We start from the raw sequence: 24,466 nt of genomic DNA, 5'->3' as shown, positions 1-24,466 counted from the left end.
TACCTTTCCCTATTTCGGGTTGTCAGTTCTCTCCTTCTGAATAATCACTGAAACAACAGCAAGCATGGTATCTGACTCTTAATGGCAAGGCAGGGTGGGAAGAGAGGCAAGCAACATTTGCCTTTTATTATTTTCTTTTTTTAAATAATTCACACAAACACATCTACCCTGTGTTTACTGTGCTTCAATAGCAGATAAGGGAAGAGGATGTGCTTCTATGTGTAATTAACCAAAATCTTCCCAGGATCAAGAAGTCTGTGATGAACAGATTCACTATGCTGTTCACAATGAGGAATTTTAAAAAGTAAAAACTGACAAAAATACTCAGACACAAGCAGAGTTAAAATCCTGAAGACTCCTTGCTGTGATGCCAGCCCTACTCAGTGCTTCACAGAAGGGGGTTCACAGAGATGTTGTCTGTGACCCACTCTGAGGCTGCTTTGGGGCAGGGAGGCTTCCCTTTGGGTTCTTGGCTCTGCCATTTACCGTACCTGACTTTTTAGCTAGTATTTACTTTGCAGGGCTGCTGTGGGGACCAATGTGAGCTTAGAGCTCTACCAGGCACCCTCTAAGATATACCCATAAGAGAGCATCCTTTTGTGGCCTGAATCTGAAGCTCTTCAGAGGGACCCATGCTGGGCTCTGAAGGAAGTGACTCACCTCAGAGGAGCAAGGGCGGGTCACATTCCACGATGAAGGATTCTCACACCACCACCCTTCACATTTGACTCACATTATGCAGCATGGACTTCCACTCCAGTAAATGAGTCTTCTTTGTGGGCTTAAAAATCTTTTTGTTACCCAGACATTTGGTTCTTGTCAACGCTACTTCCTGAATAAAGGTCTTCCCTGATAGTAGGAACAAGCAGCCCAAGTTTCATTCATCTCTAGATAAATGTGAAGGTCTGTGCTCAGCACAGGAGTCAGCTGACTGGCTGGGTCCCAAATTAGATTGCTGTTAATAAGTGCCAACCACCCGCCATCACAGCTGGAGCGGCCCTGGCACTGAGCTGGTCCATGCTCATTTACATTCTCTTCACACAGCCATGCAGCTACTGTAGGCGGCTGCAGATGCCTGTTTTTTAACCAACAAACTGGTTCACTGCAGATGTGAATTTTGGTTGTATTTCATGGCTGTAAAGTTAACAACAACAAATGCTACAAAGAACAGGATGGGGCCTGGAAAAGGCAGAAAAAGATAAGCAGGGTAGAGAGCTGGCAGGTAAGAAAGGATAAATAAATACAAGTGACATTGGGAAAAGATGAGTGGATACACAATCACACACACATTTGCAGTTTCTATGAAAAGACTCTACACCAGATGCTGCTCTTCAGTTACTCTGATTAAACTCTCACCACCTGATGGTCTCTCATCTTTAGCACTTGTTTCGTGAGTGTGCCTAAACCTCCACCTCGTGGCGCTAAGTTTCTGGAAAGCTTGGCTTACATACCTCTGCGTTTATAAAGCAAAGTTATGGTTGTAGCAAGGCAGAAAAGACTCAACAGTGAAACTTCTGACCCTAAGAACACATATTCCAGAAGCATCGCTTTCAAATCTTCTTTTATGTAACACTCTTCAGTTCCACATCATATACACCCAATTCATTCCTATAAGCAGGACGCTGAAAACAAACTAATAAATTCTTTATCTGAAAACACACAAGGGAGCTGAGAGCCTTGACAAAAGCATTCCATCACATCAATGACACAAAGACTCTCTCCATTTCATCAAAGATATAGTGTCTTGTTCTTCAGGGATTCCAGAGGAGTGATTCCAGGCATTCAAGTCCTCCTCCAGATAGTGCATTAATATAAATGCCTCATTTCAGAGCTACAACTTCCTGAAAACCCGTCTGGGATTTATATTACTGGTGAAGACACTGCAATGAGAAAGCAGGTGTCCTTAGTCTTACACAGGTCAAAATTAGCTTGTGGCTCATTTCTTAAACATTGGGAATCCTCAAGGATTAGTGACTGCTTTAGCCATCTTGCTAGAAAGAATGGTGTAAGGAGAACTTGCGCAATTGAGAAAAGCATACGCATATGTGCTACTAACATGAACATTTTAGATGTTAAAGTCTAAATGCATGTAGTGGTTTGCTTTAGTACTGAGCCTGAAAGAACTGTGTCAATTCTGCTTACAAAACAGCGTTTTGCTGACACATACTTTTGAAACCCCCAAGAGGAGAAAACCCTTTCCTCATGGAGCATCAGTGCCACCTAGTGGCAACTCGTTCCACCGCCCTCAAATAAGGACAGCGGTTTAGGCGTAAGCTCTCTTTTCCCATCCAAAGGACAAGGTGGGCATTTCTCTCTTTCCACTGATGGGTCACTGAGCCAGCTCCACCAGGCTGTCACTCACTGCCTCAGGTCCCCATGCGGTAACAGTTTTCACTTTATTTTCCATGATGGGCCAAATACCTACAACCCTTACCTTAACATCAGAAACAAAAATGTGAATACTATTATGTGTAGGTCAAAGTCAAGTTCTGAAGCATACTGTAATTGATCATGTAATCATAAGACACGTTCTCTTCACTGCAAAATGTTGCTCAGGAGCATAAAAAGTGAATAAATGAAAAGACATACTTTAAACCTAGTGGCCCACCATTTCTAAGCTAATAATTTCCCTGACGGGCACCTTTCCCTCCACCTCTTTCCTCCTTTTGCTGCTCATTTCAGACTCCAAAATCTTTTTCCAGCCTAGATCTCTCCCTGTGTTACTGACTCTAGTCACTGATCTAGGGTCATTGATCTTACTGAGTGCCAGGCATTGTGAAAACACGTACACTCTGGCTGTCTCCCCTAAAAGCTCAACATGTCCAAAACACAAATAATCTTCTCTTCTGAATCTTTTTGATTCCATTTCCAATTTTGTAAACAGCATCATCAACTACATAGTGGCCTACACAAGACAAGCCTGTGAGTCCTCTGGCCTTCTCCCCACCTTCACATGCAGCGCATCACCTTCTAACTCTCTGCCTCTCAAATCTGTTCCTGTTCTCCACCTCCATGGTCAGTTATGGTCCTTATGAGCTTTATCCGTCAAGATATGCTAGGTTATGCTGCTGAAACAAACTCAAACCTCAGTAGCTCAAAAGAGAGACTTTGTTGTCACTCATGTTGCATATCCCTCTTGGCAGAGGGAAAAGAAAACAAACTATATGCCTATATGCCCTTTAAAAAAAACTGTGGTAAAAACACATAACACAAAATCCACCCAATTAACACATTTTTAAATGTACAGTTAACTATTAGCAAACTTTTGTACAGCTGGTCTCTAAAAAACTTCATCTTGCATGACCGAAAGTCCCTACTGCACGGTGACTTCCAACTTTGCCTTCAGCCTTTGGCACCCATGGTTCTACTTTGTGCTTCTATGAGTCTGATTACTTTAGATCCTGTGTTTAAGTGGAATTATGTAGTATTTATCCTTTTGTGACTGGCTAGTTGCATTGAGCACAATGTCCTCAAGGTTCATCTGTGTTGTAGTATGTGCCAGGATTTCCTTCTTTTCAAAGGCTGCATAGTATACCATATTTTAACCATCCATTGGCTGACAAACATGTAAGTTGTTTCCATCTTGTGGCTACTGTGAACAACGCTGCAAAGAACACGGGAACATGCTCTCTGAGATCCTTTCTCAAAAGGATTTCAATTCCTTTCCACAGGCTGCCTTTTGACTTTGTTGATGGTTTCTTGGCTGAAAGCATCTTAGTAGTCTCACGTGCCTATTTTTTGCTTTTGTCACCTTGTTTTTGGTATCATACTCAGGAGGCCACTGCCAAGACTGATGTCATGAAGCTTTCCACCTATGTTTTCTTCTAGTTTTCATAGTTTCAGGTCTTACACTTAAGTCTTAGGCTTTAATCCATTTAAAGAGTTGATTTTTGTGTTATGGTATAAGATATGGTATGAGGGTCTAATTTCATTTTTTTGCATGTGGGTATTTGGTTTACCAAGCACCATTAATCAGAGACTACCTTTTCTGCCAGTGTGCATTCTCTGCACCCTTGTTGAAGATCAGCTGATCATAAATGTGTGGATTTATTTTTGAGGACTGTATTATGTTCCATTGGTTTACACGTCTGCCTGTTTCCATTACCGTAGCTTTGTAATATGTTTTGAAGTCAGGAAGTGTGAGGCCTCCAGCTTTGATCTTCTTTCTCAAGACTGTCTAGGCTATTTGGGATCCTTTGTGGTTCCATATGCATTTTAGGGATGCCTTTCCATTTATTTATATCTTAATTATTTCAGCAATTTTTTGTAATTTTCCATGTGTAAGTCTTTCTCCACTCCTTGATTGTTTCTAAGTATTCTTTTTTAGATGTACTATAAATTGGATTTCCTACATTTCTCTTTTTTGGAGTGTTTGCTAGTGTATAGAAATGCAACTCACTTTTATATGCAGATTTTGTATCCTGTACCTTTGCTGAATTTATTAGTTCTAACAATTTTTGTGTGTGTAAGATCATGTTATCTGTGAAACTCATGGATATGGATGCTTTTGCTTTTTCCTGCCAAATTGCTCTAGCTAGAGCTCCCAGTGTTATGTAGCACCCAAGTGGTGAAACTGGCTATCCTTGCCTTGTTCCTGATCTTAGCAAAAAAAACTTTTCAGTGTGTGTGTTTTTCAGACAGTCTCACTTGTGTGTGTGTGTGTGTCTATGTACTTGAGACAGAGTCTCACTATACTGCCCAGGCTGAAGTGCAGTGGCACAATCTCGGCTCACTGCAATCTCTGCTTCCTGGGTTAAAGTGATTCCCCTACCTCAGCCTCCCAAGTAGCTGGTATTACAGGCATACACAACTAGACCCAGCTACTTTTTGTATTTTTAGTAGAGACAGAGTTTCCCCATGTTGGCCAGGCTGGTCTGGAACTCCTGACCTCAGGTGATCCACCCGCCTCAGCCTCCCAAAGTGCTGGGACTCCAGGCGGGAGCCACCATGCCCGAAGAGTGTTCTTTATTCTCTTACTTTGTGAATTTTCTTGCTGTTTGTGATTTCTAAGTTTATTCCCTTGTGGCTGGCAAAGATACTTAATATGATTTTGATCTTAAATTTGTTAAGACTTGTATTATGATTTAATATTCTCTATCCTGAAAATGTTCCATGTGCACTATAGGAGACAAAGTGTTTTCTGTTCCTATTGGCTACAATGTTTTGTACGTGTTTGTTAGGCCTATAGTGTTGTTCAAGTCAGCAGTTTCCTTACTTAACTGTCTGGTGGTGCTAACAATGATTGAAAATGAGGTACTGTAAGTAATCTCTTACTATTTTTGTGTTGGTATTTTCCCCTTCAGATATCAGTATTTGCTTCATGTATTTGGGTGCACTGATGTTGGGCGCACATACAGATGGTCTCTAACTTACAATGCTTTAACTTATATTTTTTGAGTTTACTGTGGTGTGAAAATGATACACATTCAGTAGAAACTGTTAATTCAAGCACCCATACAATCATTCTCTTTTTCACTTTCAGTACAGTATTCAATAAATTACATTAGATACTCATACGTTATTCTAAAATAGGCTTTGTGCAAGAAGATTTTGCTAAACTATAGGCTAATGTAAGTGTTCAAGCTTTTGTTTTGTTTTTTTTGGCCTCAGCAGCTCCCAGACATCTAGAGTAGGTTGGGTTCTGCCAGCACTGAATTGGGTGAGACAGACGCCAGTCCCTCAGGCAGCCCCTTGAGAAGCCTAAAAGCTAGACACATGCTCTACTCTTCCCTTCCTCTGGACCCAAGAAGCAGCCTTTGAGGTGCACTGGACTCTGCCGACTGTACCATGGGGTCCTCTGGAGCAGTACAAGTCGTCCAGCTTTCTCTTGTTCTCAGCAGCCCCCAGGGGCTTAGACCACACCAGGTCCCAGCACTGTTCCATCAAGTGAGACAGAAACCAGAGTCTTGGGCGGGCTCCAGAAAACCTACAATGCTGGACTCACGCTCCAACTCCTTCCCTTCTGAGAGAAGCAGAGAGATGGGAATTTTCTTCTGCTCGTTCTGCATTGAGCTGGGAGAGGGCAATGAGGAGTTAGTATGTACTAGGTTCCACCATCCCATTTGTCCTCAGTGGCCCCCAACTGGTGCCCTTTCCTGTGAGACAAGACAGAAACCAGTTCCTTGAGTACCCTCCTGAAAGGTCAGAATATTAGATGTAAGTTCCAATCTTCTTTCCCCTTCCCAGGGAGAGGCCAGGAGTTGGGAGTTTCCTCCCAATCATATATATGGTGCTGTGCCAGGGGGAGGAACTCAGGAGAGCCCAGCATCACAAACTCTCTAGCCTTTGATGCAACTGGTTTCTAAATTTCCCACAGAGAATTTTGATGCAACTGGTTTCTAAATTTCTTACACTGTTGTTGAACTGGTATTTCTATGGGAAAAGAAGGGTCTGTCATCTTGACATTACTCCTCATCACATGACTTTATGGCTTTTTCTGCAAGTGACCTACTTAGTCACATGTTTCATGAACCAAAAGAAGCTACATGGCCACCTCCATGTTCAGCAGGGCATGTATATTCCTCCCACAGATAGAAATGACAATATGTGTGGTGTTCCTATTTGGAATCCTAAGGGCCCCTGGCAAGTTCCCGCCAACACCCCAAGTTGACCCTCTTATAACACTCACTAGATGCTGTTCCAGACTCACGTGTGCCCTCAGGCTTTTATTTTTAATCTTTTCTTTTAAAGACAGGGTCTTACTCAGTCTCCCAGGCTGGAGTGCAGTGGCGCAATCACGGCTCACTGAAACCTCAACCTCCTGGGCTCGAGCGATTCTCCTGCCTCAGTCTCTTAGGTGGCTAGGGCTATGGGCACACACCACCATGCCCAGCTGAGTTAAAAAAATTTTTTTTTGTAGAGATAGTCTCACTATGTTGCTCAGGCTGGTCTTCAACTCCTGGTCGCAAGAGATCCTCCTGCCTCAGACTCTTAAAGTGCTAAGATTATAGATGTGAACCACCGAGCAAGGAATGCAGGCTGCTTTTAAATGTCTTCAGGCCAGGCATGGTGGCTCATGCCTGTAATCCTAGCACTTTGGGAGGCTGAGGTGGGCAGATCATTTGAGGTCAGGAGTTCAGGACCAGCCTGGCCAACACGGTGAAACCTCGCCTCTACTAAAAATATAAAAATTAGCTAGGTGTGGTGGCACATGCCTTTGATCCCAGCTACTTGGAAGGCTAAGGCAGGAGAATTGCTTGAACTCAGGAGTTGGAGGTTGCAGTGAGCTGATATTGTGTCACTATACTCCAATCTGGGTGACAGAGTGACACCCTGTTTTAGAAAAAAAAAAGTCTTCAGAGAATAATGGTCTCTTCTCCTCTTTGGCCTTCCTAATTGTATATAAGCACTTTCACTTGTCCAAATATGTGCCATCTTATTTGAAACCTTACCGGGAAATGTAGTTCCCAGCTCCTTCTAAGCAACTCATGAAGACCTAAGCAGCCATGCAGAACTGTACATTTCTCACCTGGACTACTCGATAGCCAAGTAGACTCTCCTGATATTTTACCTCTCCCCACCTCAGGAGAGAGTGCTTAAGGCTCTGCATGAGCCTGCCCCTACTCAGCTTATAAGCCTCTTTGACACTACTAGTACCAGTAAGTATCCATGCTGCTGCCACTCCTGGGGCCAAGAACATTTCTCCATCTCCACTCCACCTCCCTTTCCATCATTTGGCAACTTCCTCCTTATCTGCTGTGTCTTAGCACAGGCATCACCTCCTCAGGCAGTCCAGTACCCGACCCACGGGAAGCATACAAGGGACAGCCTAGCATTCTGTTTTCTTAGAGTTGCAAGATACCAGTGACTGTTGGGATACCTGTAATAGCAACAGCCTGGGGTGTGAACATACAAAATGGCTAGAAGTATTAATGCTGAAAAAAAAGAAATAAAGTTTTGATCTATTAGTTTAGTTTCTTCTTCCTTTTCTAATCTCTACGTTAATTTCTTTACTCTCCCCAAGGCAAAGCGATTGCACTGTTCAACTCTAATCATGTAATTTTAGAAAAATGGCTTAAAACATATTTGTCTAGGTGGATGTTAATATTCACTAAAAACTCTAAGTGGCTTCTAAATAGTTGACAAATTTTAAGACCCTCTTAGTTCACAGAGTGGGAGCCAAGTTAAAGGGAAGAAAGACCTATAACAGTAATGTGCCTAGATAGCTCTGTTCTTACCTGATATAGTCAGTTCTTATGAGAAGAAACAGTCAAATAAATAACCTACCAGATGTGATGGAGATGTCACTATGATGCCCAGTTCTTTAATCAAAGAAGTGTTGCTTGGACATTGAAAACGGCAAAAGGGGTATATATATATATATATATATATATGTATGTGTGTGTGTGTGTGTGTGGGGGGGGTATTTGAGCACAGGTAGCGAAAAGAGCAAGAAAAATGTTGACACAGTGGGGAAAAAAACTAAACACTTCCACTTTACATTACAGCATCTGTCCTTATAAGAAGATGATATGAAACAGGAATCCAGAGATTTGTAACTGGAGTGCCACGAGTGGCTCCCATCATCTCAGTAACCGCATCAACTGTTACTTACAAAGTACCTATCTTCATTTGCTTACAAAAAGGAAAGCACTCAAATCCTTCTTATAAATCAGCAGTCAGATAAACAGCAGATATTTGGGTCATCAGGGCAGCCCATAATACCATAATTCAGTATACATCTAGAAAAAAATTTGCCTCCCTACCTTTCGGCAGCGAGGATTTGGACAGCTGAACCTCTTCACATCACTGTCCAACAGAGCAGGAAAGCTACAGGAGGGGCACCTAGAGTCAGAACAGCACAAGTGACATTATTTCAAACATTAAAGCCTGATTTGGTTCCAGCTCCACATGGCTGTTCATACGAAGATGGGAGTTTTGAGCTGGACATTCACATCCCTTTTATACTCCTTAGTTTTCCTTAAAACACAGATTGAGCCTCTTCTTTGTGCTGGTTTTTATCAGGAAACATAAGCAGCACTCAAGGTCCTAACTCAGTACAAACCACTGAATAAACAAGACCCAACATTAACGAGTACTCCTTGCATATACAAATTTCCCTCTAGCCCAGGGCACCATATATCTATGGGCCAGAAAATTAGGGGGTGCCAAGATATGTAGACAGAAGTTTGAGCTGCAGGCCAGGCATGGTGGCTCACATCTGTAGTCCCAGCACTTAGGAAGGCTGAGGTGGGCTGATCAGGGTTAGGGGTTTGAGATCAGCCTGGCCAACATGGTGAAACCATCTCTACTAAAAATATAAAAATTAGCCGGACGTGGTGGTGCATGCCTGTAATTCAGGCTATGGGAAGCTGAGGCATGAGTCTGCACCTAGGAGGCGGAGGTTGTAGTGAGCTGAGATCATAAAACTGCACTCTGGACTGGGCAACAGAGTGAGACTCCGTCTCAAAAAAAAAAAAAAAAGTTTGAGCTGCAGATTTTTCCATTTATAGAATTACTGGTTACTCAATGGTTTTGAGGTATAAAAAAATGAAAAAAATATTACTGATACTCTTATTTCTCACCAAGAAATGCCAAGAAATCTGGAAGACACACACAATTCTCATCATCTGATGTAAGTGCCCAGGTAGTTTTCACAATGGGGAAGGGTTGGCAGATGGCACACTCTGCTTAAGAACCAACCTGACAAGCTCATCAGCGTAGGCTGCTGCAACCTCCTCCTCAGCTTTTCGCTCATAGTACTTATATAGGATGGTCTGGGGGAGCACCTTCTCCAGCTCACTGGTTGGGAACGAACACGTGCAGCTGCCTTCCATGCAGCTGAGCTCCGACTAGAATAAGGTGAACAGGCAAAGAAAAAAATCAATGCCATTTATAGAAAAATAAAAAGCATCAGTGGTTAAAAACACAGATCCTGAGACAGCAAGCAGAGCAAAGATATCTTTGCCTGCTCTTCTCTGAGAAATCACACTTTTAAATCAAGGAAATCATGAAACAAAAATCCAGTATATCTTTGATATCACTAGATGATCTCTACCAGCCCAAATCACAATCCACAAAGATGGAAAGTGGAAGAAGGGTAAATGACTTAGCAGACCAGACAGAGAAGTCCACAGCTTAGGGTCTAAAAAGGAGATGCTGGGGAGACGTTGTTCTCCTCTACAGATATTAGAAAGCTGGAGATCCTCTGGAAGGCAGAGCTGAGTGGTGGGACGGGTGGAGACTCAAAGTAATAAACTGAACAGGAAGATGGGTGGAGCCTCTAGTTCCTACCCGCTTCAGAAAGAATTGGCAGACTCTGAGAGAAACGAAGAACATTTCCTGAATAACTGGACCACGGGACTCTGGCCTGGGAACCAGTCATAGAGGAAAGCAGAGCTGAAGGGTGGCCTGAAGTCAGAGCCTGAAATGAAATTTGCAAAATGAACAGCTAATTCTCCAGCTCCTTCCTCCCACTTAGTTCCAGAATGTTGGAAAACAGGCCCACACCCACTATGCAGGAGGCAGACTGAACTACCACAGGGAAGAGACTGAAGGGTCATTCAGGTTCATAACATAAAAGCTAACTGGCTCATAGGCACCTAGAGTCAAACTCACCGGTTTACAAGCCCCACTACTCACACAGCTTTCAAACAGCTCTTTAACGTGAATAAAAAGTGTCAGACATAAGAAATGCTTCCCATGAAAGACAGACACCAAAGAAAACAAATTGAAAAAGACAACAATACAAAATAACTAGTTAAAATGAAGCATTTACCATGTGTCAAACAGTAAGTTCTTTAAATCCATCACCTCATTTAGCTTTCAAAACAATGTTATGATTATTTCTATTTTTCAGAGGAAGAAACAGACATAAGGAATTTAATTTGCTAAAGATCACAGAGCTGGTATGGTCAGGGTAAGCATGGTCCAACATATGCTACTTGACTCCAAAGGTCATGCTCTTTGAAAAAACAAAAACTTTAATTTTTTGAGACTGAGTCCTGCTCTGTCACCCAGGTTGGAGTGCAGTGGCGTGATATCAGCTCACTGCAACCTCTGCCTCCCAGGTTCAAGCAATTCTGCCTCAGCCTCCCAAGTAGCTGGAGCTACAGGTGTGTGCCACTGTGCCAGGCTAGTTTTGAATTCCTGATCCTGTGATCTACCCACCTCGGCCTCCCAAAGTGCTGGGACTACAGGCATGAGCCACTGTGCTCAGCCAAAAACTTTATTTTGAAATAATGTTAAAATTATAAAAAGTCACAAAAATAGTACAGAGTTCCTGTATCCTCCTCATCTAGCCTACCCTAATGTTAACGTATTTTTTTTTCTTTTCTTCCCCTAGACGGAGTCTTGCTCTATCACCCAGGCTGGAGTGCAGTGGTTCGATCCAGCTCACTCCAACCTCCGCTTCCCGGGTTCAAGCAATTCTCCTGCCTCCCCAGTAGCTGGGATTACAGGCGCCTGCCATCACACCTGGCTAATTTTTGTATATTTAGCAGAGACGGGGTTTCACCAGGTTGGTAAGGCTGGTCTTGAACTGCTGACCTCGTGATCTGCCCACCTTAGCCTCCTAAAGTGCTGGGATTACAGGTGTGAGCCACAGCTCCTGACCCCTAATGTTAACATCTTATGTCAAAACCAGGAAGTTGACAGTGGCCTGATACCATTAATGGGAACGGTCTTTCCACTAATGTCTTTCTTCTGGCCCAGGATCCCACAAGGAATCTAGTCATCATGTCTCCCTAGTCTTTTCTAACCTGAGTTTCTCAGTATTTCTTGGTCTTTTACAGCTCTGACACTTTTGAAAAGTACTGGCCAGTAAGTTTGTAGAATGTCTCTCAATTTGATTTGTCTCATGATTAAACCTAAGATAGGCATTTTAAGGCAAGTTCTCAGCATATCTAGCCAGACAGATGTCGATGTATCTTATGTATGGTTGGGGATGTAAAAAGGCCCTCAGCTTTTTGAGATGGGGTCTTAACTCTGTTGCCCAGGTTGGAATGTAGTGGCTCCCACCTCAGCCTCCTGAGTAGCTACACTACAGATGTGCATGCCCCCATGCCCAGGTAATTTTTGTATTTTTTTTGTAGAGACGGGGTTTCAGCGTGTTCCCTAGGCTGATCTCAAACTCCTGTGCTCAAGTGATCTGCCCTCCTTGGCCTCCCAAAGTGCTGGGATTACAGGTGTAAGCCACTGCACCAAAAGGTCATCTTTTTTTTTCCTTTGGAGACAGAGTCTCTCTCTGTCACCCAGGCTGGAATGCAGAGGTGCCATCTTGGCTCACCACAGTCTCTGCCTCTGCCTCCCGGGTTCAAGTGATTCTTGTACCTCAACCTCCTGTGGAACTGAGATTATAGGTGTACAACAACTTGCCTGGTTACTTTTTGTTATTTTTAGTAGAAACAAGGTTTTGAATGTGGGCCAGGCTGGCCTTGAACTCCTGAACTCAAGTGATCCACCTGCCTCAACCTCCCAAAAAAAGTCATCTTCTTAATCACTGTGTTGGTTTTCTATAGCTGCTGGAACAAAATACCATAAACTTAGTGGTATAAAACAATGTAAAACTGCCATACTCTGTTATGCTGGTGTTCAGAGAAATTGACTTTGGAGAGAAAAACATGATCTTGTATAAAGTTACATTAATTTAATATATATTTAACCAAATAGGCTGCAAGGTTCTCTCTTTTTGAGTTAACCTTCACTTTGATTATGAATAAGAAGAAGAGTGAAATAGGTGCTCCTTTTGGGCTAGGCATGGGGGCATGGAAGAATTCTACCATTCCCTGGGAAGAAATCTGCCGTACTTAGAGAACCAACATAATCACGCAAATCAGGTAATGCACACATAAGTTTACCAACAGAATTCCACCTTACCCTAAAAAGGCACTTACACTTATCTATCAACATAGTCTCCTCAGACTCCAGGAATGTGTCCTATATACATGGGACATTACACAGTTCTTACCTTTCCAGATCCAAAGACTGCCTCTTGGGCATATCTGATGAGACACTCTTTGCAGAACAAGTGAGCATCTGCACACTGAGTCAGCTCCTCAAATGGAAATTCCCCATAGCAGCAGCGGCACTCAATTAGCTGGCCGTCCTGCAAGCAGTCAAGAAACATAGATGAAATGTCCTGCACTCAAGCAGAGAGGAAGCCTTGTCTCCCATCCTCACCTCTCTCCCATCTCCCTCACGAACTCTGAGGTAAGAAGCAATATATTTTAGGGGCCATAAAACAATGATACACTGTTACGTGCCTTATAAATCTAGCTCAAGAAACTAGCACAATATTAATCCATACCTAAAGATAGAGAGGTTTTTATGGGTTTTTTTGAGTATTCTTCAGAGTAATTCTTTGCATAAAGTTTTCATATTCAATTCCATGGTGCAAAGATAACTACAACATTTGTACTCAGATGCCACTGGTGTGATTATAAAAAGGAAGAATAAGGAGCATAAAAGATGTTATCCAAAAAGCTTTCAAAAGTTGAATTTTGTTCTTGACCTAAGGAGTGTGAAGGGGTTGTATCTAAGTATGTGCTTTATTTTAAGGGATTACTGAAGCCAACTAAAGCAGCAATGTCAAGTAATGCACCAGGCTACTGACTCCTTTTATTAAGGATAGCAATTGATCCAATCACCAAACCATTTCTTTTCTTTCCTTTCTTTTTTTTTTTTGAGATGGAGTCTCACTCTGTCCCCCTGGGCTAGAGTGCAGAGGGTGTTTCTCAGCTCACTGCAACCTCTGCCTCCCGGGTTTAAGTGATTCTCCTGCTTCAGCCTCCCTAGAAGCTGGGATTACAGGCGCCCGCCACTATGCCCAGCTAATTTCTGTATTTTAATAGAGACAGGGTTTCTCCAGGTTAGCCAGGCTATTTTCAAACTCCTGACCTCGTGATTTGTCCGCCTCAGCTGCCCAAAGTGCTCAGACTACAGGCTTGAGCCACCACGTGTGGCTCCATTCTTTTATTTATTTATTTTAAATTTTTATTAGAAATGGGTTGTTGCTATGTTGACCCGGTTGTTTTGAATTCCTGGGCTCAAGCAATCCTCCCATCTTGGCCTTTCCAAAGTGCCGAGACTACAGACATGAGCCATGGTGCCCACCCACCAACCAATTCTTTTATGCCACATTAGAAAGTATCACTGACCAGATGCAGTGGCTCATGTCTGTAATCCCATAACTTTGGGAGGTTGAGGCAGGTGGATCACCTGAGGTCACGAGTTTGAGATGAGCCTAGCCAACATGGCGAAACCCCGACTCTACTAAAAATACAAAAATTAGCTGGGCATGGTGGCGCATGCCTGTAGTCCCAGCTATTCAGGAGGCTAAGGCAGGGAAATCACTTGAGCCCAGAAGGCAGAGGTTGCAGTGAGCCAATACTGTGCCACTGCATGTCAGCCTGGGTGACAGAGCAAGACTCCAACTGAAAAAAAAAAAAAAAAAAAAAAAAGAAAAGGTCACTATATGAGAGTGGCAGACACCATACAGAAACCAATCTTGCCCTGAGGTTAGATACATCTCTTTCTTTTAACTCTAAATGACACCTAAGTTATCAACTTTCCTTTATGAGGCTACTGATGAACGTCAGGTAATGATTTTTAACAGGAACATCTGTTAACTTCCTTCAATTCTGATTCGGTGTGGTATAAAAGTGACTATACTAGATCATGTATCTGACTATAACTTGGCAGAGCTAACTCAGCAGATCAATAGGAGGCTATTCAAAAACAATTTTGCCATCAAAAATGCTGAGAGAACGTGGTAAGAGAAAACAGCCCATGAAAATGCCGAGAATAAACAAGGTGAGATTTCAAACTACCTTTTGATACTGTTCTTCATTCATCTGCAGGGCAAGCAAAAAGTCTTCATGCTGAAGAACAAATAAAGCACATATTCAGACACAAATTTAGTAAAGATGACACTATTTAGTATTTATTTCCATAAACATAACTCCAGTGTTGTTATCTCTTCAATTATATAGTTTAGCAGTTCACAAAGTCACCTGGGAATAAATTTTAAGTGGATCAGGGAGCTAGAAAATATAAAACAATTTTTCTTAAGTATGAAACTGTAGAATAAGTAAGAAAAAAGGCTGAGACATAAAACACTTTGAATAGCAAAGAATGGCATCAACAAACAACAAACTGAACAGGTAAAAACTAAGTTTGGCCAGGCGTGTGGCTCACACCTATAATTACAGCACTTTGGGAGGCTGAGACAAGCAGGAGGCTGCAGTGGGTGGATCACCTGAGGTCACGAGTTCGAGACCAGCCTGATTAACATGGAGAAATCCCAACTCTACAAAAAATACAAAATCAGCTGGGAATGGTGGCACGTGCCTGTAATCCCAGCTACTCGAGAGGCTGAGGCAGAAGAGCTTGAACCTGGGAGGCAGAGGCTGCAGTGAGCCAAGATTGCACCATTGTACTCCAGCCTGGACAAGAAGACTGAAACTCTCTCAAAAAACAAAACAAAACAAAACAAAAAACTAAGTTTCACAACAGACTTCTTTGGCAAGGCTGTGTGGCAGTGGGCACCCTCACTTATTACTGGTGAGAATGCAAAGCAGGACAATCACACTGGCCAGAAGCTGGCAGAGTCATCAATGCAACCTCCAAGAGTCTAGCCCAAAGATGCACCCGGGCAGAAACAGGAAATGATGTATGCACAAATTTATTTATCATGGCACTGTTTATAATACTAAAAACGTGAAAACAACCCTAAAAGCCCATCATTAGGGGAATGACTGAATAAACTGCGGTATTACATAAAAAAGTATACCAGTCAGTTTCAAATAGCAAAGAGAAAAATCTCTATGAATTGCTATAGAGTAATTGCCAGGATGCATGGTTAAATTAAAAATGCAGTTGCAGAAGAGTCTGCCACCATTTGGGATTAAACTAAATTAATTTGTTTATGAGACAGGACCTCACTCTGTCGCCCAGGCTGGAGTGCAGTGGTGAGATCTTGGCTCGCTGCAGCCTCAACCTTCCAGGTTCAAGAGATCCTCCCACCTTAGCTTCTTGAGTAGCTGGGACTACAGGTGTGAGCTACCAGGCCTGGCAAAGTCTGCTACTAACTGGATAAGAAAGATGGGTATATAAAAATACATATACATATTTGCTTTCGCAGAAAATAAGGAAAGATAAACAAGAGACTAACAATAATGGTTATATATAAACAAAGTAAAGGGCCTGGTGCAGTGGCTCATGCCTGTAATCCCAGCACTCTGGGAAGCCAAGGCGGGAGATCACTTGAGGACAGGAGTTCGAGACCTACCTTGTCAACATGGTGAAACCCTGTCTCTACTAGAAATAGAAAAAAGAGCCAGGCATGGTGGCGCATGCCTTAATCCCAGCTATTCATGAGGCTGAGGCAGGAGAATTGCTTGAACATGGGAGTGAGAGGTTGCAGTGGGCCGAGATTCTGCCACTGCACCCCAGCCTAGGTGACAGAGCAAGACTCCATCTCAATAACAAAAAAACCCCAAACAAACAAACAAAAACAGAAAATAGGAGAAAGGGATAAAACAGAAGGTAGGTTTTTCTGAATATTCCTTGTTTTATAGTTTGGATTTCAGAATTACAATATTTACAAGTTAAAAAAACTAATTCTTGGCTGGGCACGGTGGCTCATGCCTGTAATCCCAGCACTTTGGGAGGCCGAGGTGGGTGGATCAAAAGGTCAAGAAGTTGAGACCATCCTGGCCAACATGGTGAAACCCTGTCTCTACGAAAATTCAAAAAAAAAATTAGCTGGGTGTTTGGCATGCGCCTGTAGTCCCAGCTACTCAGGAGGCTGAGCTGGAAGAATTGCTTCAACCCGGGAAATGGAGGTTGCAGTGAGCCGAGACTGTGCCACTGTGCTCCAGCCTGGCAACAGAGCAAGACTCGGTCTAAAAAAAAAAAAAAATTCTCTAAAAGTTGAAAATAAACTGAAACATGAAACACCCCCCCCCCTTTTTTTTTGAGATGGGTGTTGTCCCCAGGCTGGAGTGCAGTGGTGTGATCTTGGCTCACTAGAACTTCCGCTTCCCAAGTTCAAGCAATTCTCCTGCCTCAGCCTCCCGAGCAGCTGAAACGATAGACTTGTGCCACCACACTCAGCTAATTTTTGTATTTTTAATAGAGACAGAGTTTCACCATAGTGGACAGGCTGGTCTTGAACTCCTAATCTCATGATCCACCGCCTCAGCCTTTCAAAGTGCTGGGATTTTTTTTTTTTTTTTTTTTTTTTTTTGAGACAGAGTTTTGCTGTTGTTATCCAGGATAGAGTGCAAAGGCATGATCTTGGCTCACCACAATCTCCATCTCCTGAGTTCAAGTGATTCTCCTGCCTCAGCCCCCGGAGTAGCTGGGATTACAGGCATGTGCCACCACAGCTGGCTAATTTTGTATTTTTAGTAGAGGCAGGGTTTCTCCATGTTGGTCTGGCTAGTTTCGAACTCCTGACCTCAGGTGAGGCCCACCTTGGCCTCCCAAAGTACTGGGATTACAGGTGTGAACCACCACACCTGGAAGTTCTGGGATTACAGGCATATGCCACTGTGCCTAGCCCCACCACATTTTTTTTTTGAGACTGTCTCGCTCTGCTGCCCAGGCTGGAATGCAGTGGCATGATTTTGGCTCACTGCAACCTTGACCTTCCAGGTTCAAGTGATTCTCCTGCCTCAGCCTCCCATGTAACTGGGATTACAAGTGTGTGGCACTATGCTGTTAATTTTTGCATTTTTAGTAGACATGGACTTTTGCCATGTTGGTTAGGCTAATCTTGAACTCCTGGTCTCAAATGATCAGCTGCCTTGGGCTCCCAAGGTGCTGGGATTACATGCGTGAGCCACCGTGCCTGGCCAGAAACTTGTTTATCAAGTTAATTGCATAAGCACCAAGACTTATTTCAAGTGACTTTAAAATATTTTAATTTTATATTCTCAGATATAATCGGATAAGAATGTTATTCATGTTATTAAGAACCAAGATTTTTAGCATAGAGAAAAAAAAAATAAAGTTGACAGGGCATGGTGATGCATGCCTGTAACCCCAACACTTTGGAGGCTGAGGCTGAGGACAGCTTGAGGCCAGAAATTCAAGACCAGCCTGGACAACACGGGGAAACCCAGGCTCTACAAAAAAATACAAAAAAAGTTAGCGAGGTGTGGTGGCACACACCTGTAGTCCCAGCTACTCAGGAGGCTGAGGTGGAAGGATTGCTTGAACCCAGGAGGTTGAGGCAATAAGCCATGATTTCGTCATTGCACTCCAGCCTGGGTGACACATGGGGATCCTCTGTCAAAAGAGAAAAGGAAAAAAAGGCAAAGGCGGCACTTTGGAGAAATTGTTGAGTCCAAGTCAGAGAAAGCAGAACTTGAAACAAGGGTTCACCTTGCTGTGCCCAAAGGCAAGGATGTTGTCAGAGACTACTGGGGTCAGGTAAAGAGAGACCAACTTGAAGGGGTAGCCACTAACCAGAGATGGGACAATGTGAACATCACCAAAAATAAATGACTACAATCAATTAAAATACATCCATTGATCTGCCAATACTTTAAGTACTTATCTGATAAGATATGTGATATTAATAAATGTGATTCTGTAACAGATGAATGAAAACAATAAAAAAATGCTAATTTCGGCTTAAAAATCTAGAATTTTGGTCAAAAATGATCACTTCATTTTTGAGAAAATGCCTGCCAAATACCTAATTTTGAATAATCATAGTTTTGCCGTCAGTCACTTTTTTCCAAGTAAAAAGTGGCCAATGCAGCTGCTTTGTGGCTCAGTTGCACAAGCACTTTTCCGTACTTGGATATAAGACAAGCTTCATATCCTGGAATGTGGCAGAAGCATTTCATTTTATTACATAGAATATTAAAAAGATGTTTTCAAGGGTCAAAATTTGGTAAAATAATTTTTACTGCTTTATCAAAGACTTTTTTCCCCCCAAAGACAGAGTCTTGCTCTGCAACCCCGGCTAGACTGCTGTGGCCTGATCACGGCTCACTGCAACCTCTGCCTCCCAAGTTCAGCGATTCTTGTGCGTCAGCCTCCTGAGTACTTGGGATTACAGGCGTCCTCCTAATTTTTTTGTATTTTTGGTAGAAACGGGGTTTCACCATGTTGGCCAGGCTGGTCTTAAACTCCTGACCTCGTGATCTGCCCTCCTCAGCCTCCCAAAGCATGACTGGTACCTTATAGGTGTGAGCTACCCTGCCTGGCCTATCAAAGACATTTTTAGGTGAAATTGGTATGTCTTAAAAACGTAAGAGCGTGGTGGTGAAGAAAACTGATTATGAGGATGGCTCTGTGCCACTTGACTGATACACACCAAGGGAAAACTGCTTTTGTTCTGCTGGTACAAATTCAATACGGAGAAAAAGCAAATAGTTTTCCTTGATCAACACAGGTGTAAATTACGGTGACCCAATTGTGTGCTGATTTTCTTCTGCTTCTGTCACCCTGAGACAGCAAAACCAACATACCCCTCCTTCTCAGACTACTCAACATGAAGAACACGAGGATAAAGACCTTCTCATGCTGATCCACTCTTCCATTTAATGAACAGTAAGTATATTTTCCTAATAACATTTTTTTCTCTAGCTTATCTTAATGTAAAAATATAGCCTGTAATACACAAAACATACCAAGTATGTTCATTGACTGTTATATGGGTAAGGCTTCCTGTCAACAGTAGGCTGTTTGAAGTTAAGTTTTGGGGCAGTCAAACAATATATGCAGACTTTCAACTGCACAGGGGGATAGCACTCCTAACCCTCATGTTGTTTAAGGGTCACTGTAATGTCTTGCATAGTTAAGAGAGGTTTGACCTCCCAGACCTCCAAGAGTCTTGAGGAACCCAGGGATCTCTGGGTCACACTTTGAGAGCCACTGGTCTAGAAGATACTTATTAAACAACCAATATATACATTCCAGCTGACTTGCACATTTGATCCTATATTTAGAAAAATTTAAGAGAGAAATGGAATCTCTTTCTGGTTTTTCTCCATTAGAGGTTGAGGGAGGAGGTGAAAGAGATACACAAAGCTACAATTAAAATTTTCTATTTTCTAACATAAATCTGATTTATGAAACCACAAACATAAGTATTATGACAAAACCCAGTATTTTTTTTAATTTAAAAAATGTTGTTATATATCCAAGTTAATCACTCTCTAAAGAAAAGAGAAATCTTAAAAGACAGTTTTGTACTAACTAAACCCTGAGAGCAAACTAGAATCCCAGAAACACATCCCAAGACCAGAGCACATCTTCCTACCTCTGCCATCTCTTTGATTTTCTGCTCATAGAACTCCTGCTCTTGTTGCACAGCTGGAAGAAGAGCACGCCGGTCATAGGACCTACAATGTCGCCGCTTATTTTCCAGAAAGAACATCCTCTTTTCTATTTTTATGTCACCTAGAAGATATATGACGATGCAAAAGCATGCAGACAAGTGTGTGTTAGGAATCTGGGCCAGCTATGTCCACTTTTCCTGGCCTCATCCTCCACCTTCTCTCTGGCAATGTTTCATGATTTCTGTATCACATTCTACCATTTGGAAAGATTGAGCTTTATACTATTTGCCAATCTACCACCCACTCTTTGCTCGTTCTGGTTTTTTTCCCTCTGTTTATGCTCCAATTGGAAGGCATCTCCTACCTGTCAGAAGTGCACTATGTGAATATACCACAACTTATTATCTATTTCGCTACTGAGGACATGGGTTTATCATTTTGGGTTAATCTGAATAGTGCTGCTTACAGCTATTTGTTGGTGAATGTATGTCCACCATGTAGCTGGGAATTGCTAGATCATGGGATAGGCTGACTTTCAGCTCTAGAAAATAACGACAGTTTTCCGTTGTACCTGTTTACACCCTTCCTCTATCAGCAATGCACGTGAGTTCCAGTCTCTCCATGTCCTTACCAACACCTATCATCAGTTTTTAATTTTACCCATTCTGGTGGGTGCAAATATGCTGAATGTTTTTCAATCATTTTTATTTTGAAAGCATTCAAATATATAAGGGGCAGAAGGAATAGAGGCTATATTCACCACAATATATTGTAACATGAGAATAAAAGATAGCAGAATGACAAATAACCGATATGTAATTGATCTCTTCAGGTTTTGTATTTCTTTTGCTGATTTGGTAATTTATGATTTTTTTTTTCTTCTTGAGACAGAGTCTTGCTCTGTTGCTCAGGCTGGAGTGCAGTAGCACATTCATAGTTCACTGCAGCCTCAACTCTTGGACTCAAGAGATCCTCCCACCTCAGCCTCCTGAGGAACTTGGACTATACAGGCAGGTGCCACCAAGCCCAGCTAATTTTTTTGTATCTTTTGTAGAGATGGGAATTTGCCATGTTGTCCAGGCTAGTCTTGAAGTCCTGAGCTCAAGCGATCCACCAGCCTTGAGGCCTCCCAAAGTGCTGGGATTATAGGTGTGAGCCACACTACCTGACCAATTTATGTTTTACTAGAAAACTTTATCTCATCTAGATTTTTAATTTATTGGTCATCTCTTGATGTTAACATTTGCCATTTGGTTCCCAATACATTTTATTTTGATTCTCCTTTTCTCTTGCTCATTCTCATTAGTTTAAACTTTTTCGGTCCTGGCACAGTGGCTCATGCCTGTAATCCTAGTACTTTGGGAGGCCGAGACAGGTGGATTACCTGAGGTCAGGAGTTCAAGACCAGCCTATCTAACATGGTGAAACATCATCTCTACTAAAAATACAAAAATTAACCAGGCGTGGTGGCACACACCTGTAATCCCAGCAACGTGGGAGGCTGAGGCAGGAAAATCACTTGAGCCCGGAGAAGAAGGTTACAGTGAGCCCAGATCACGCCATTGCACTCCAGCCTGGGTGACACGAACAAGACTCTGTCCACCCCCCACACAAAATAAACTCAAAACCAAAAACAAAAACCCCACTGTTTTTGATATTATAAGAATAGAAACGCATATGTTTAGAGAGCAAGCTTTGAAGTCAGATTCCCAGGTCGGCTACTTGCTATGAAACATCTTGCAAGTTACTTTACTTCTCTGTGCTTCAGTTTTTTCTGTAAAATGATAATAATGGCACATACATCTCATAAGGCTATTTGAAACATAAGTTAATCTATTAAAGCACTTAGAAAAGTGCCTGGTACATATTAAGTACTCAATAAATGTTAATTACTATAATTATCAATGCCATAAATTAAAACATTTTTTCACCTTCTATTATTTCTTTCGCCTTTACTCAGTTCTTTTTGCAGTTTACCATGTTCAAGCAGTAAGAGTTATTTTCAGTCCTTTATTTTTAAAATAAATGCAATTAGGTCTACAAAATTCCCTCTAATGCATTTTCCTGCATGACCATAAAAAGGACAGAGCAGAGAGAACTCTGTTTCACTCTTGAGTCAAGCAATTATAGCCCAAAGAGCAGTGCTTAGATAGAAAACAAACCGAAAAGGAGAAAAATGGGATTCCTGGAGCAGATGAGGGATTCTTAGCCCATGTCCTTATAAAAAGCTGTTAAAAAAGGCTAAGTGTGAGTCATAAACATTAAACTACTAATATAAATCAAGAATATTTTCAATATAATGCTTCCAGGGTCCTTAAAGATTATCTGATAATGGCAGGGCATGGTGACACATGCCTGTAATCCCAGCACTTTGGGAGGCTGAGGAGGGCGGATGACCTGAGGTTGGGTGTTCAAGACAAGCCTGATCAACATGAAGAAACCCTGTCTCTGCTAAAAATACAAAATTTAGCCAGGCATGGTGGAACATGCCTGTAATCCCAGCTACTAGGGAGGCTGAGGTAGGAGAATTGCCTGAACCCAGGAGGCAGAGGGTGCGGTGAGCTGAGATCACGCCATTGCACTCTAGCCTGGGTAACAAGAGCGAAACTCCATCTCAAAAGAAAAAAAAGAGTATCTGATATGTACAATTTAAGAATCAGCATCTGAATTAAAGTGCTATTCCTAAAACAAAGGACTGAACCAAATAAAATGAAGTTTACAGGGAAAAATGTGAGATGCAGAAAAACCTAGAGGTGTATGACTTCACAGAAATGTGGGTGAAAAGACCAAGGCTGAATGGGAGCAGACCTCATGTAAAATATGATGTCCTGTCTTCACCCCAACTTTCAAAATGATGCTGACAAGCTAGAGAAGGGCACACAGGGAAGGGCAGAAGGGCAGTCAGGCTGATGAAGGGGCGGCAGTCAGGCTGACGAAGGGGCAACAGCCAGAATCTGTCTCTCCAGATTCTATCACTGTACAGTGGTGGAAGGCAAGAACTACAACCACGGCAGGACATTTGAGGACAGCATATACTGACTTAATATAAAGGAAGAACTGTCTAAAAGACAGAGTTGACCAACAAGGGAGTAAACTATCTTGAAAAGTAGTACTTTTTCCACCACTAAAGTCAGACACAAACGCTGTATGGCTACGCACAAGGATGCCTGTTGTGACCTCTGGATAAACTCGGCTGAATGAAAACCCACCTGCACACTGTCCCTAGTTCTACATTCTGCCACAGGCCAGGGGAACGTCATGTTAGCAGACCACTGCTGCACAGATTGGCTTAGCAACCTCAGGAGTCATAGCCTAAGGGATTTTCTTTTCGCTACTGAAGAGTTCATAGTAAATTCATATTCTTTCCAACTTTATAGTTACCCAAGTTTCCACTTAGTCATACCTGAAATCAAGTGCAGTAATTAAGTACACATGTAACAGAAACACAAGAGAAAAGGAAAGGGAAATGTTCCTGTTTATGGCATGATCTCTAGAAAAAGTTGTAGTAAACTCAGAAAAAATCTGTTATAAAACTAAACAAGTTTACGTTTTTGGGGATTAGACCTGAAGTAACCTCTTCAAAACAGTTTCCAGCACTGATTTCATCAATAAGAATGATAGAATTTTGGAGAAACATGTGGCTATTAGCCATCCTCTCAGGTGCATAAATGACCCTCTGCAGTAAGCCCTCATTCAAAAGTCTGGGTGGTTTCACCTAATAATATAGCCAATTAACACCACGCCTTTAAGACCAGTTTTTTCCCCAAGCTTAACAGCACACCCAAAAATACCTTCCCACACATGAATTTTCTAACAGCACACAAAGTTTTTCTGTCATAGTTTATCTTAAGTATGAAGAAGGAAGCCAACAAGTGCAGCCACTTTCTAAAAATTTTGATGCGCTGTGAAAATAGTTCCTGTCAGTCACTCCTTGGACTGGCCTGGTCAGATGCTCGGCAGACACCAGCAGCACGACTTTCTTCACTGACCGTGGGAAGAAAAGGTACAGCGTTGCAGCTACACACTGCCAGCAACACAGTTTGCATTACCTTGTTCAAACTTGAAATCGATGTAAGAATACTGATTCATTTCTTTTCTCTTCTTCCTTTTTCCACTGGTTTCTGGTGATAGCTCCTGCCATTTTTTAATGGCATCGGAAAAGGCCTGAAAATTGAGAAAGGGAAAGATTACCTCCATAAATGGAAAATAAGAATACATGAAACAGG

At 42.2% G+C, this 24,466-nt stretch overlaps 1 protein-coding gene across 9 annotated transcripts in view; it reads right to left on the bottom strand.

The window, feature by feature from the left end:
* LOC100405928 (E3 ubiquitin-protein ligase RNF216) overlaps positions 1 to 24,466 on the bottom strand; it is a 157,052-nt gene that overhangs the window by 84,520 nt on the left and 48,066 nt on the right. For 6 of the 9 annotated variants that reach the window (XM_078357873.1, XM_078357883.1, XM_078357866.1 and 3 more), the window contains exons 8-13: positions 24,290 to 24,404; positions 20,222 to 20,361; positions 14,769 to 14,819; positions 12,908 to 13,045; positions 9,643 to 9,791; positions 8,706 to 8,784 (exon numbers count right to left, since the gene is read on the bottom strand). In XM_078357873.1, coding sequence (XP_078213999.1) covers positions 8,706 to 8,784; positions 9,643 to 9,791; positions 12,908 to 13,045; positions 14,769 to 14,819; positions 20,222 to 20,361; positions 24,290 to 24,404 — 672 coding nt within the window. The remainder of the gene's footprint in view (positions 1 to 8,705; positions 8,785 to 9,642; positions 9,792 to 12,907; positions 13,046 to 14,768; positions 14,820 to 20,221; positions 20,362 to 24,289; positions 24,405 to 24,466) is intronic. The other 3 variants (XM_078357898.1, XM_078357887.1, XM_078357889.1) reach the window with 1 other exon arrangement.

Source organism: Callithrix jacchus, chromosome 2, assembly GCF_049354715.1.
Source record: "Callithrix jacchus isolate 240 chromosome 2, calJac240_pri, whole genome shotgun sequence".
NCBI classification, from domain to species: domain Eukaryota; kingdom Metazoa; phylum Chordata; class Mammalia; order Primates; family Cebidae; genus Callithrix; species Callithrix jacchus.
Note: the sequence above shows the minus strand (reverse complement) of the source record. Positions and strands in the feature narration are given on the sequence as shown.